Below are 14,368 nucleotides of genomic sequence, written 5' to 3' on the forward strand. Positions count from 1 at the left end.
ATTACTTTGAAGGTAGGTGCGATACAAATTGCTTTCTGTAATGATGCACCAGCGAACAAGAACCGAAGACTAGAAGGCACCATTGACCACGGCTTCCCTCCTAAGTACCTTTCCAATCACAGATACACTCAAGACGTCCCGCCGTCATTCGCCAACTTGAGGCTGTACCTGCATCCGTCATGATCTGCGTGTCTCGTTTTCCCCCTCTAACTTCAATACTCTCCAACGCACAACAGATTCGCGATACTTCACCTCCTGGACACGACACTAGCCTTGTCCCACCTTCCGACAGATCCGCGGTCTCTTCATAATGTCAGCACACGAACTAGGTATTATGGAGTTCATCTCTGCTGTCCCTCTCTGGCCGAATCCTCTGGAGGTCACTAACCCGTTGGCGTGCGTCAAGCAGCTCCATCCAGCGCATATCTTCAGCTATGTGTCGAGAGACTACTATATAACAGACAAGCTACGTCCTCCAAGTCATAATATGTTGATCAATACTTTTCGGCACTTTGTTGCCACCTCAACATACACACCCCAAGGTTACCATCACATTAGACTAGCAAACACAACAAGCATCAGCCACAAAACCGCTATATTGTCTCTCCAACGTCGACACCTGTCAAGTTAATCAATCTTCAGAATCTACTGATAAGGGCTCCCTATACCACGAAAGAGAGGGACGACGTTGAACATGTGCTACACGTGAAAGCAGGGTGGAAGAGTTACCCATGTGTGTGACTACCATGCCTTGTCATTTTCCTATCCCTTCCCAGCAGACCAGGAGGATTGATGGAGCGATATTGCAATCTAACACTGCAGATATGCTGTACGACGTTACTGTGTACCATGACGACAAATTCATTGCCCGCTCATGTTAATGACCTATCCGCTCGTCCCTTACCCAAGGGGCACGCAGGGGCGAGGCACGGGTACTTGTGCACGCCCAATCATGGAGGTACGTCCAATGGTCTTTTCCATACATCCACCCTCCTTGTCCCGTCAAAGCCCGTAGTAGTCTTCCTTGTATCCATCTAGGCGCGGAAATCAAAAGCCCCCGCAGCCAAAAACAACCTCTCTTTCCCATCTACTTGCCAAAAAAAACGCCTCGCTGTGAAGTGGTATCCTGTTGTGTGTAAATGCAATGAGAGCGAAAACCGAAACCAAATTCCTCCCGATCGAACGACCCTCCCCAGGCTAATCAGTAGAACTGGTTGAACTGATCCGTCTGCTGACCATATGATCCGTGATAATTTCCTTGGTTCTGATCGCCAGAACTTTGCTCGCCCGTCTCCATAAACATATTACCCATTTCTGGACTCAGGTGAAGATCGGCAAAGCAAATACTCGGCGAGAGTGGTTGAGACGTGTTGGTCAGTACCGCATCGTGGCCCGTTCCTGGCAGATGATCGTCACTACTTACAAAGTGTGACTCTCCAGTGAAGTCGACACTCTCGCCTGGCCAGGGATACTCATTGAAGTTGCCAGCGGAAACCGCATCCGGATTTCCAGAAGCATTGGAATAATCAGGAAAGCTAGGTTCTCCCTGGGCCTGGCACCACTGAGCGAAACTGGGATTTGTAGGATGATTGGGGTTGGCCTGCTGTTGCTGACTTTGATGGTGATATCCGTCGAATGTTGGCACAGGAAGACCATCAAGTTGGGCGTCCTTAGGCTGCTCCAATTTGGCCTCAATTGGGTTCTGGTCCATCTCCATCACAATCTGAGGATTCTCAAGACAGGATCGCACCGGCCATGACGCTGCAAGTTCCTCGAGCGTACGTTCCTTCCGGCCTTGCGAGGCCATTTTCTGGAGTCGCTGGGGAAGATGAGCAGTCTCCGGCACAGGAGGCCTATAGGGTAAATTCGTACCATTGCCCTGGAGAGCAGACCGGCCCGCATTGTTGCCCGGTTGTCCAGAGACCCTTGCCTGGTACCGGCCCACTACGTTTCCCAGTGATTGTCGGTTATGTTGAACCTCCCAAAGCTTGTGTTGCAGTTCCTGCATTTTCTTCTCCATATCCTGCAACTCCTCGGCGTACTTGTCCTCCTGTTTGACTGTCTTTTCGTACTTATCCTTTGCGTCCTGTAACGCCTTGGCTTCCTCTGTCTGTTGTGCTGATCCCGTTGTCTTGCCGACCTGTAGGGCCACCGACTCAGCGAAGTCGAGTCCGAGCGGGACGAGCTCGCCACTCTCTACCGCGGTCTCGAGCTTCTTGCGGTATTCTTGTGTGTCGACATCCTGACCTACAGGGATTGGCTTTCGGATCCAGATGGGCGGGTCAGGGGGAAGATCGCCTCCCAGACCATGATCAATCAGTTTCTGCGTGGCCTCCTTGTACATTTTATAAAAGAGTTTGAAGTTGTACTCATATCCCGTAACGGCATTGTCCAGTTCGACAACGTAAAGGGCCTTGCGAATACGGGAGCGTTTTGCCGACTGGTTGTTGCGTGCACGCTCTCCTTCATACTTGGCATCAGCATCGCTCTGCAGGGGCGTCGGTTCAGGAAAGGGCGATGGAGTGTCTGCCGGCGTGGAGACAAACGGAATGTTTGGATTCATGTTGTTGTTGTCTGGGTCGAGGGAACGTCTCAAAAGGGACTTCTTTGCTCGTCCGCCCTTGGCAGAGGCTTTGGTCGTTCGCTTGTTTACTCCCGAGCCTGGTCGTGGACCGAGTGGTCCACTCTTTCCACCCTGCCGTGGCTGACCTTCGCCTCCGTCTTCCTGGTCCCGATAATCGGGAGTTCCTTGGTTCGCTGTCGTCATCCACCACCTACTGGTCGCTACATGCACGACGGGCGTTCGGGGGCTACCTAAGGACTACTTTGTTACTGCTTGTTAGTTTCTCCACGGAGGTCAAGAGCGTGCAGTATGCTGGCTGGCCTTGTACAGTGGATACTGAAGGCTCGAAAAAAAAAAAAGGGCTTGGGTACTATGGAGTAGAAAAGGAAGAAGGAAGTAGTAGCATACGAAATTTGGCTTGATTTGTCAAGGACGACAAGTCCGGCCACAAGCTCCAACGATGTTTGTGCGCAACCGCGACTGTTACGTCCTCTTGATGATATCCCGTGTAGGGAACCGTATACAGCGTATACAGCTCGGCTGTTGGAAGGTAAGAGTGGATATGGTCGTGCAAAACGGAGTACCGTTACGTGTTGTCCTGCCTTGTCAAAGAATGGGATGCTAATCTTGGCTGTGTATGTGTGTGTGTGTGTGTGTCGTGGATTTCCCCGTATTCTGCTACTGTGTGTGGGTATGGCCGACGACAACCGTGATGGCGATGGTAGTTCGTGTCGGGATCCGATATCTCCAAATCTGATCCTGCCTTCAGTTGTTTAGAATATTGTTCCTTATCCGGCCAAAGAGGGGAACAATTTCCTCAATTAAATACCCCTTGGAGGAATAGATTTGTGGCTCACGTCTGCAGCCTGCTATGGCCCATCCACCGGGATATATCGCAATTGACGAGCCCCCACTAATTTGTGTTTGAAGGGGGGCTGAGTCAACCCCTTTTAACCCGTTGCTTTTCGTTGATGTAGGATGCGTGCGTGCGTCGATGGGCGAAGTGATGGCCGTAATGATACCACCAACCACAACCTTCGTTGGGAAAAACGACGGGGGGCCTCGAAGGGGACAAAATACCAGCGATTGAAGGCGCGCTCGTTTGCATGTATGCTTCACTCGTCGGGCTATGGGTTATTCACTCGGCGGCGGTCGGTGTTCGATATGGAAATTTCTTCTTGTCCAACAGGTAGGTGGTGATAAAAGGGGGTAGCGGTCCGGTTCGACTTGCACGGCTAGGTGACTAGTGAGCACGAACGATGGGGTAATGGGACAAGATAGGGCTGGGTGAAGTGGCGGATATTTTGCCCCTTTTGTTCGTTACTTGGTTGTGCGCCTACCCCGTTCGTTCGGTTTTCCCTACTCGCTTGTTGGTGAAGTTGATGACTGTGTTTTTGACCGGATTAGTATTTCTCTGGTTGGTACTGTAGATCAAAGGTCACTTCACGGATATCCGTATTTTCTCTCTTGCGTGCTCCGCCGTTACACGCGGGACGGGTGGAATTTTGGTTGGTGTAAGGGAAGTGGCTAGTAGTGAGTGAGAGACTGCGATTGTGTGTGATGAACTAAAAGTTACAGGGGCCAGGATAACGTTAAGAAGGAAAAGTACGATGAGCGGGGAATGAAAAAAGGTTGTTGAAAGAAGGGTAATGAGATCAGGAAGGAAGAAGGAAAGGAAAGAATATTAGAGGTGAGTTAGCCGCACCACGTACACGCGCTTCTTCCTTGTGTCCCTTGTTTCGTTTGTAAGAGGGTAATGTGGCTGTACGGCGCTTGTGAAGTGCGTAGAAGTCAAGAGGTTTGATGTGGTGAGTAGGACGTAGGGTTCCTACTTAGGTTTCTACTCCTTACTCTGGTGGAAGTGGGAGTGCCTAGTTTGTTTGCTTCCGGCCAGTGATTCGCTCCGCTATTTTAATAGACTGGCAGGAGGCTGGCTGGTGTCCGGTTGTTCGTATTGCCCTTACGGGTATGTAGATAGACAGCAGTAGCAGTAGGTGATAGGTCGGCAGACTAACCTTGATAATGCTCAAGCTGCGTGTCTGTCTGTGGAATGCGTGTGTGTGCTGTTCAACTGTGACGATGGCATGAGCTTGTGTCGTCTGTCCTCTGTCCTCCTGTCCGCACACCGTCTGTTGTCCCTGATGGCCTATGCTGGGTCACCTGTGTTGAGGGTGGCGCCGTCTTTATTCAGCACCGCCGCCTGTGTTTTTCTGTGAGTCTTCTAAAGTTAGTCTCTTTTTGTTCGTCCGGATGAGCAGCCACCAGATTTTATCATGGTTGTATATGATTTTGCCTTCCCCTTTCTCTTACGCCTTGTACTCTTCTCCTGGTGCCTTTCAGTAAAGGCCGAAAACGGATGTCACGTCACGCCGGCACGTGGGGGTGCCAGGTGCGAGAGCGGAGGGTGGCGAGTGAAGGAAGCTTGGTGAGGTTGAATGTTCCCTGCTCTGCTCTGTGCAATGATCCCACCGAAATGAATCCGATGTTGTCTGAGGAAACTATTCGTGGCAAGGGAGTCTTCAAGTATACTACTCACAAGGTCTCAATGGCTTATTGGTTGATAATTCCCGACTGGTTGGTAAACCCGGGGCCAGGGTCAGTTTTTGTAGACGAGTTACTTTGTTTGGTGTAAGCCAGTATGAGCACCAGGTCTCGAGCCAAGCGTACTTGGGTTTGGCTTGGTAAGAGCGGACGAGCAACGTTGAGCACGGTTTTCTAGAATTGTTGGAGATAGCGAGTGCGGTCGAATGACCGGTATGAGTCCAGATTGCACAGAGAGTGTTGTTTCGAGATATCGAGGGATTGTTGCTCAGGTCAGTAGAAATGATCACATGTACACCTTATCTTCGAAAGGTTATGAGTTGTTCGAAAGTCAAATCTCGGCTGCGCAAAGTTAGAAGGCATGACTTTTGCTGCAAACGTCTCGTTGGATCAGTGTTTTTTCAAGAAACGATAATCCGGCAAGGTTTAAATGCTTGACTCAGGCACGAACGCAGGTAGCCAAAGATCGTCCTCGTGCAAGGACGAGAACCGGAGCAAAGGAGGGAAACGCCCAAAAAGCGGTGCATGATTTGAAGTTCAAAGTATTTCACATGCCTCCAACAGCCAGCCAGCCGGCTATCCCACCTGTCAATCTAACAGAATGACACCTAGAACTGAGTGAAGTGTACGGCAAACGAAACCACATGACACCAACGGGGCGATGTTTTGCGGCGATGCCGGGCGGTGCCGATGAACTTCAGACGGATATCATAGAACGAGGAGACTCCCTCTTGCGAGCAGGGGCCCTAGGCAACAGTCATGTGGTTGATGTTGAACCCCGTTCGTCCAGGCTCGGGGCTTTCTGAATCTCCCCGACCACTTGGTCATTGATAATCTGACAACCGTGTCCCGGAGGCCTGATGATATGGGATGAAGCTGCTCCTTATGCTCAGTTTTCCCTCATTTTCCGCCTTATCAACAAAGTCTGTCGTGGGAAGGGCCCAAGGCTTGGTTAGGGAGGCGAAATATGGAAGCATATGGTGAGGGATTGGCAAAGCAAACCGAGCGAGCAAAAGCTCCAGCCGCGCGATCCAACCTTGTTGGGGGTTTGATGGAATGTATGCACCTCTGGCGTACTCGAGACTAGAACCGCGGCAGGGTTGCTGATAACATTTGTCAAGATTTGACAGCCTTGCCACTTGACGGTCAAGCACCGGGTGAGTTGGCAGGATCAGATGGCTAAGGGCCCAGCCACTGACGATATGATGAGCATTCTTTTCGTGACATGGCCCAAGAAGAGACGGAAACCGTAACTCCAGGACAACTTTGCCAGGCACCACCTCTCTAGACTGCTCCAAGCGGACGCCTCGCTAGATCACACGAGAAGCAGGCTCGAAAGTCGCATCATGGGGTAATTCGAAAGTGCTCAGCTCCCCAATCGATCCTGATGTATCGTGTTAGAGTCTCTTAGTTTCTTGGGAATAAGTCGCCTTACTTTACCATATATTACACAACACTCTTGGTCCTCCTAGAATAACCAGGTGTTGACAACCAAGGTTGCGGGCCTAGCTTGGCTGCGAAGTCCGAGGCGTAGCTGGTGCGGAAATTGATGGGGTGATGTGTATAGCATCAAGTACCAAGTCAGTAATGTCAGATCTCCCCTCGACGATCATTTCATCGGGGTTTCTCTGTCCTGCTTTGGCCAAACGCTGGACAGGAGTGTCGTGAAAGAGCAGTCCGCTGTTGGTTGTGCCGGCATGCTGCTGGGCATAAGGAAGACCCTACCCATTGCCCCATTGATCTCAAACTAAGAAAAGGCTACCAAGATGTGAAGAGAGACTGGAAGTTGAAGAAAGGGTGAAAAGGCTAGAGGCACTACATCATCGCGCTTCGATACATGCTGCTGTCTCCTTATCGCCGATAAGAACCGAAAGGTCAAGTGGTACCTCTTTCCGTAGAGGTAATGGTACAAGTACCTTGCTAACTGCTTGTTTATACACTCTCGCTTTGATACCTACGTTTTTACCTGTTAAACTAATTAATTCCCTCAGACTGTCTGGCACCAAATCTCCTATGTTTCACGCTTAAGAAAATCATATTCCGTTACTCCAGAGCTCTCCAACCGATAAAGGGGCTCCTGGTAGAACAGATATGCACAGACCCATGGATGCCAAGACCCATGAACAGCGTTCTTTAATTGAGACGCGGTTGCTCGCAAATTCACTAGCAAAGACGCGTCTGATAGCTGGGCTTCCCCATAATCACCCAGTGAACGATAGGGCAATGCGAGCTTCACCTTCTTCTTTGCTTTTTACGAGAGTTTGATTTCGGCGAACTATCCCTTGATCAGTATCCTTTTCGCATTCAAAAATTCAAAATTGGCCGAATCAACGATGCTACCGCCCTCGTCACCCATCGCATTCCCCTCCAGCCCTCCGCCCCCAACCGCAAAACGACCTCGCGACTCCGATGGCCCCAAGTCCGCAAAACCCCGTGCTCTGGGTGGCTTCCTGGCCGACGATGACTCCGAATCTGACGACGATGACAATGTCTCTCTGGAACGATCCCGTAAGCGACGAATGCTACAGCACGATATCCAGACAGATACCCAGACAACCGAGCCCCCGCTTCTCAGCCAGCTAGCGATCGATGAAGACCCCGAGGAAGAAACCGAACGTTACGAGCGCCTATTCGGTACAAGAACAACAGCCTCGGCACTCCCTACGACTCTGCTCAGCGACTTCCTCAACACACCGTCCTACCGCATCTCGACATGTTCCGGCAAATCTATCCCTCTCCGGGAGCGCAAACCGACAACACCAGTCTCCTACGAGACAATGGTCGCAGCAAGATCGCGAACGAAAGAAGGCCGAGCCAAGAAGAGCTATTACGGAATTGACATCCACGAACTTATCGACAAGGCAACAAAGGAGATTGCCGAGGCGCACAAAGCAGCCGCCACGGCTCCCATCGCCCCTCCAACAAACCCAGACAGACCTGTACGATCGGTCGAAGAACACACAACAAACACCAAGAAGCACAAAAAGAGCCTATTATGGACAGAAAAATACCGTGCCCGAACATTCATGGACCTCGTCGGCGATGACTTGACCAATAGGCAGGTACTTCGCTGGCTCAAGCGATGGGATCCAATAGTATTTCCGCATTCCGCGAAAAGTAACCCTTCACGGCGACGTGGCGCACAAGGGCAGCAGCAGCAGCCAGAGGAGGAAAAGCCACACCGAAAAATCCTCATGTTGACGGGCCCGCCGGGTTTGGGGAAAACGACACTAGCACATGTATGCGCGCGACAAGCCGGCTATGAGGTTATGGAGATCAATGCCAGTGACGAGCGAAGCAAGGATGTGGTCAAAGGGCGCATCCGGACAAGTCTCGGAACCGAGTCAGTCAAGACGGTAGAAAACAAGAAGCCCGAGACGGGGAAACAGCAGAAGATCGCTCGACCGGTATGCGTGGTAGTTGATGAAGTCGATGGTGTCGTTAGTGGCTCGGGAGGGTCTGGCGAGGGCGGTTTCGTCAAAGCCTTGATCGACCTGGTGCTCCTTGACCAAAAAAACAGTTCTGGGGCCGGGGCCTCTTCTGCGGCTGGCCGGAAAAAGAAGAAGGGGGATGACTTCAGACAGATGAGACCTCTTATCCTGATCTGTAACGATGTTTATCACCCATCGCTTCGGCCGCTACGCCAATCAGGCCTCGCTGAAATCATTCATGTAGGCAAGCCCTCCGTAGAGGCAGTGGTCACTCGTCTCAAGACGGTCTTTGAGAAGGAGGGTATCCCATGCGAAAAGGATGCTGCGCGCAAGCTCTGTGAGGCCGCATGGGGAATGACTAGTGGTATCGATGCCAAGCGAGGAGCCGAGGGCAATGCCGAGGGTGATCTCCGCGGCATTATGGTCGTAGGAGAGTGGGTTGCCGGCAGGTTACGAGCAACCATTACCAGCACGCCGGTTCTTACAAGGCAGTGGATTGACCAGAATATCGTCCATGATCTCGCTCACGGTGGTGGAGGTGCCCGCGGTCTAGGTCGCGGTGGCGTCAAAGAGATTGTGAACCGTATTTTCCAGGAAGGCGGTGGCTTCCCCACGCCACTTCTATCACAAGCTGAGCAACCAAAGTATGCAAAGCACGAACAACCACAGACACAGCTCGGTTTTTCAGAGCAGCGAAAGAAGTACGCGATGGCGCGGTTAAGGGAGATGATTGACACGAGCGGCGAGGTCGACCGTATCATGACCGAGATCTTCAGCGAGTATCCCAACCGCGAGTTCAATGACGACTCTTTCCTCACCAAGCCTGACTCGGCGTATGAGTGGATGCACTTCCACGATACATGTTCAACGAGGCTGTACTCCAGCCAGGAATGGGAGTTAGGCCAATACATCTCCCAGCCACCGTTAGCATGTCATCACTTGTTCGCCTCCCCTAAACGACATCAGCCTCAGAACACCGAAAGGAAATGGGGTGACATGATGGAAGAAGCCGAAGCACCTCCGTTGCCCTTTAGCGGCCCAAGAGCAAACTTTGAGGCACACGAGGCCGAGAAGGTGAACAGAGCAGCGTTGCAGGGACTACAAGGGCAACTACCTCCTAGTCTTTACCGTCTGTTCCGTAGCCCCGAGGATATCTCCACGTATTTCCTGCCATATCTAGTTCGTCTGGTATCTCCCGATGTGAAGCCCGTCGTAGTCGGTGGCAGCGACAAGAGCGGGGCGGTAGCGAGTGTGAGGAGGGAAGGCGAGAAGGCTATGGTCAGGAGAGCGGCTCAAATACTAGCTGAGGTTGGCATCGCTTTGCAAAAGGGCAAGATTGAGCCGGATCCAGCAGTTGGGCAACAGTACCGGACACAATGGGTTTATCGCATGGAACCGTGAGTACACAATCGCTTTTTTTTTGTTTCTTTCTAACTGATACTGACTTGGTGTTCAACCAAACAGAGACCTCGACACGCTCGCAACCTTTGAGACAGCGGGCGCCCTCGTCCTAGCCTCCCAAGCGCCAACGCGATATGCAGTCCGCCAAGTTCTAGACCAAGAGCTGCAAAAGACCATCGCAATACGCGAGAACGCCGCCAGGCAAGCGCGCATGAACAACGGGCAGACTGCTAACTCTACCTTCAAGCCTCACGCGGCTGCTGCTCTCAGCGCCATGGACTTTAACGCTAACAAGGAAAATACGGCAATGGTGGCCGATCAAAAGGAAGTCAAAAGAGACTTCTTTGGCCGGGTGATTGTGTTGGGTGAGAAGAACGGGAATGCTACCGCTGCCGCTGGCGGGGGCGATGGTAAGGAAAGCAAGAGGAAGGGGAGAAGCGACGTGGCTGGTGATGAGAAGGACATCAGGGTGTGGGTCACCTATCACGAAGGGATCAATAATGCTGTTCGGAAACCGATCTCGTTGGAGGAGTTCATGAGAGGATTCTGATGTTATTGGGTTTGCGCGAATCTTGGAGAGGGTCGCTGCTGCCCCTTTAGATCAACTACACGACATGCTGTGGTTGACAGGTAGTATTCTTAGCAATGCAGACGCGCTGGCATTCCCTTCTTGGATCTCTCTTCTCCTCTCCTTTCATCAGCTGACGTGGTTTTGGGCTAGTAAGGCTTGAACCGAGTTGGGGCCCTTTTAGGCTGCTTTTTGCTCTCTCGTAATTTGTTTTTATAATTCCCTTTTCCCGGTTTTGTGTTCATCGTAATTATTTTTGTCTGTTGCTTTTCCCCATTTTCCGTTGTTATTGTTATTGTGAGCTACGGCCAACGTCGCATCCCTGTCAAGAGATGCATCTGGGCCCTGGCAAGCCTGGGTATGACGCTGTTCGCGCAGCCCAAACAGTGGCCCCCTTCTTCCCGGTATTCAGTGACAGCGAGGCTCGCGGGCGGAAAACAACAACCGCCTTCGTCATCCATCCAACTATTTACATCCGACAACCCCTTTGAATCGCCGTTTTCTTCCTAGTATACCTTCTTTGTTCCGACTCTTCGCCACACACACAAGACTCTCACCAGACGTTATGCATGTGGTCGACATGGATTCGGCAATGTCGCCTAACTGCCCGTGCCAGGATGGCCCACTTGCAAAAGCAAACAGTGCCGTCCATGTGACACCTCACCAGCTCTGCGATCGGTGCTCAACAGTCGTGCGAAAATCTGCAGTTCTCCAAGAATGCTTCCGTCGCCTGGATGAAGGCGATCAGCGCAGACAAGACTGGCGCCGATGCGAGATCTTTTACCACAGCCAAGGCGTGGACGAGCTAGCCAAGTCGAGCCAGGCTGGCTGTCATATGTGCACCATAGTACATGGATCTATGGCAAAGTCGGCGGCTCAAATACGCGAGCATGGGCCTGTACTGGTGAAAGTAGGCATCGAGCCGTTGCAGGACGAGATCATTGATAATGATAGCTTGTCTATGCGCTTCGGCATTCTCACAGTTGAGAAATGGAAATACTATCGAGTTCAAGCCGGGTGGAAGGAGGAAGATGGGACAGCTCTCATATACACTGGAGGGCCCTTGGAGGCCGACCACTTGTTTCGCTACGGTTGCACTCGCCAACTGACTGTCAACCTTTCCATTCTTTTGCTCAACGGTAAGGCAAATGCTACACTCATCCAAATCATCCATCTTGACAAGTTTTTAACCGACATGACAGACACACATTTTCTTCTTCCCAAGGAGGCAAGGGGATATCACTTGTCTCGCGGGCCATCAACAGACGCCCCCGAGACCTTTGAATTTGCACGATACTGGCTGCGGGAATGCATCACAAACCATGATGAATGCAATGAACATGGACCCGAGATTTCGAGATCTGATGAGCTTCCGACCCGGCTGATAGACATCGGGGGAGGTCCTGGGCAGCTGGAACCTCGCCTTTTCTACCCCTCGGCTTCCGCATCTTCACCCGACCTACAATACCTGACAGTCAGCCACTCATGGCACGCAACTGGAGTGACCGAGAAGCTCACGACCGAAAATGAGAGCCAATGGCTGCAAGGCATCCCGATAGAGAAGCTCTCCCCGAATTTCCGCGATGCGATGACGATAACACGGCGACTTGGTTATCGCTATCTGTGGATTGACTCGTTGTGCATCCTTCAAGACTCTCGGGAGGACTGGGAGAGAGAAGTACCCACCATGACCAACGTATACGGGCACTCGACTTGCAACATTGCCATGGTTGGACAAGCCGGGGACGAGGGTTGTTTCCGGGAAAGAAATCCTCTGGTAGCCTTTCCTTGCCGACTGCACGAGGCAGATGGTAAACAAAGCCGCCTCTATGCTTTCATCGAAGGATCAAACCGGAAGTTCAGTCGAGGCCCTGAAGAGATAGTGGGATCCTTTCCTCTTCTCAAAAGAGGTTGGGTAGTCCAAGAGGCTCTGTTGTCGCCCCGAACAATCTTTTTCGGCGATCACGAGGTGTACTTCCATTGCACAAAACAAACAATGTCTGAATCCTGGCCCGTGGCGCTTGACCCGCATATCCGCCATTTCAATCCCAGATTTTTGGGATTCAGCAAAGTCAGAGGGTTCCGGGAATTCGGCCAAATCTTCGAACAGAGTTGGAAGGAAAAGTTCAAGGGGATTCAATTCGACATCAAGGATGAGCGAAGGGCAGCCATGGCGGCAAAGAGCTTCCTGAAACGCAGTCGACAGCTGCGTGCCATCTGGAACCGGTTTTTGCTATACTATACCGACACCAATTTGACATACACCACTGACCGACTGGCGGCGATTATTGGAATTGCGGACGCCGTCGAAAACTATACGGGGCTCACATACATTCCCCAAGCCGGCGCTTTCAAGGAATTTTTGCCTCTTGATCTTCTCTGGTACAGGAACTTCCGTTCCGTTGACCTTCTCTGGCGCAAGTCACCCACGGGAACGAAGGCCCCTTCGTGGTCTTGGGCTGCAAATGAGGGCGATGTGCTATTCGACGAGAAGTCGTGGCTGGAGGGCTCACACGACGATTTTGAGTACATGGGTCTACTCCTTGACGTGTCAGTTCCGCCTGCAGCCTCGACCTTGTCACCAGGCATGGGGTCGGAAGTGGTCATCAAGCTGAAGACCCTCGTCAACCGGCAGACCGCGCTTGGGTTGGGAGTTCGAGAGCCCCCAGGTTTCTGGGTGGAGTACCTTCCCAAAGCGCGTCTTCAGGTTGTGCTTGATGAGCCCGTCGCAGATGGAACTACCATCTTTTTCATCGTTGTGCTGCGGACACGCACGTGGAACAACTCTGGCTATGACAAACATGTGTCAGGGTTGATTCTGGTGCCAAAGGATCCGACAAGTGAGGAAGATCCTCGAAAGGCGTTGCATAGACGTGTGGGATTCTTCCGTATTGCTGAGCCGGCGAACGTTGGTGGTATCCTCGATTTCTTTGCGGGTTGTCCAAAGAGGGAAATTTGCATTTGTTGAAGCCACGATACCACCATAGATCATTAACATTGGAGGAGTTCATTTTGTCGGATAGATAACAACAGACTAAGAAAGCATAGCATTGATGTTCCTTCTCCATTCACAAAACTCGGTCATCTCCTCGGCATACTACAGTGACCTTGTTGCGTCCCGTCTAGCTTCGCGAAAGAATACGTAACGAGTGGTATCTGGTATCACCTTCCGTCTACTTCCATCCATATTCATCATAGTGCCCATGCATCCACCACGACCTGATTACTAACAAAGCAGCAAGGCAATGACCCTGAAAATCTTTATGACGACCCTTGAACCCATCAAGATCCACACCACCAGAAACCGCCCCACAACACATTTCAGGTATTCTCTTTGCACATCGGCTACATAGGCTTTACTTTCAAGCCCACTTCCAACAACAAATCGGACCATATCAGTTCAATCGGGTATGGTGTAGCGGTAACATCGTTGACTCTCACTTCTTAGGAGTGACTGCTCTCTCAACAGCCCCGGGTTCGACTCCCGGTATCCGAGTCTCAATATCTTTTTTCTTGTATCGACATGTACTTCTTTTTTTTTTTTTTTTTTTTTGTGACAACGTTGTTTTCAAGATGCTTTCTCTTCTTGTCAATTGTGCGTGTGCTATTGATTATGTCCTCGCTACCCTTTTTTTTCTTCTTCTCCTTTCTTTTTTCCTGCTCAGGGACGTAAAAGAAGATGGCGAGTTGCAACATGATGTTCAATATTTGTCTCGTTATCCATGGTTAAATTCATTACCTGTAAAGCGAAGACAATGCTTTGTCATTCAACTGTCGTAGAATCGCAGGGTCCAACCTAGTTCAAGCGCTATTCTTTTCTCGAGTGATGAGCGTTGTCAGCTGAGAGTAAAAAAAAGGACTATT

General features: G+C 51.2%; 4 protein-coding genes and 1 non-coding gene across 5 annotated transcripts; 4 read left to right on the forward strand and 1 right to left on the reverse strand.

Moving 5' to 3' along the window:
- Nucleotides 1–748: 748 nt before the first annotated feature.
- On the forward strand, nucleotides 749–1,119 carry B0T23DRAFT_246756 (uncharacterized protein). Its single transcript, XM_062834145.1, has one exon. The coding sequence runs from the start codon at nucleotides 793–795 to the stop codon at nucleotides 1,036–1,038; it is 246 nt and encodes an 81-aa protein (XP_062688904.1). The 5' UTR covers nucleotides 749–792; the 3' UTR covers nucleotides 1,039–1,119.
- On the reverse strand, nucleotides 749–3,255 carry B0T23DRAFT_389623 (uncharacterized protein). The gene is made up of 2 exons (XM_062837818.1): nucleotides 2,972–3,255; nucleotides 749–2,821 (listed from the first exon to the last, which is right to left on the reverse strand). The coding sequence occupies exon 2, from the start codon at nucleotides 2,765–2,767 to the stop codon at nucleotides 1,202–1,204; it is 1,566 nt and encodes a 521-aa protein (XP_062688905.1). The 5' UTR covers nucleotides 2,768–2,821; nucleotides 2,972–3,255; the 3' UTR covers nucleotides 749–1,201.
- A 4,626-nt stretch (nucleotides 3,256–7,881) lies between these two features.
- Nucleotides 7,882–10,486, forward strand: B0T23DRAFT_326151 (uncharacterized protein; the record flags this gene model as incomplete). The annotated part of the gene is made up of 2 exons (XM_062835544.1): nucleotides 7,882–9,932; nucleotides 10,000–10,486. 2 exons carry the CDS (start codon nucleotides 7,882–7,884, stop codon nucleotides 10,484–10,486), a joined length of 2,538 nt encoding a protein of 845 aa, XP_062688906.1.
- A 155-nt stretch (nucleotides 10,487–10,641) lies between these two features.
- Nucleotides 10,642–13,676, forward strand: B0T23DRAFT_246758 (HET-domain-containing protein). Its single transcript, XM_062834146.1, has one exon. It carries the CDS (start codon nucleotides 11,070–11,072, stop codon nucleotides 13,470–13,472), a length of 2,403 nt encoding a protein of 800 aa, XP_062688907.1. The 5' UTR covers nucleotides 10,642–11,069; the 3' UTR covers nucleotides 13,473–13,676.
- A 232-nt stretch (nucleotides 13,677–13,908) lies between these two features.
- On the forward strand, nucleotides 13,909–14,000 carry B0T23DRAFT_t363. Its single transcript has one exon. It is a non-coding gene; the product is annotated as a tRNA-Glu (tRNA).
- Nucleotides 14,001–14,368: the final 368 nt, after the last annotated feature.

The sequence above is a fragment of the Neurospora hispaniola genome (genome assembly GCF_033458365.1).
Source record: "Neurospora hispaniola strain FGSC 10403 chromosome Unknown B0T23scaffold_9, whole genome shotgun sequence".
Classification (NCBI taxonomy): domain Eukaryota; kingdom Fungi; phylum Ascomycota; class Sordariomycetes; order Sordariales; family Sordariaceae; genus Neurospora; species Neurospora hispaniola.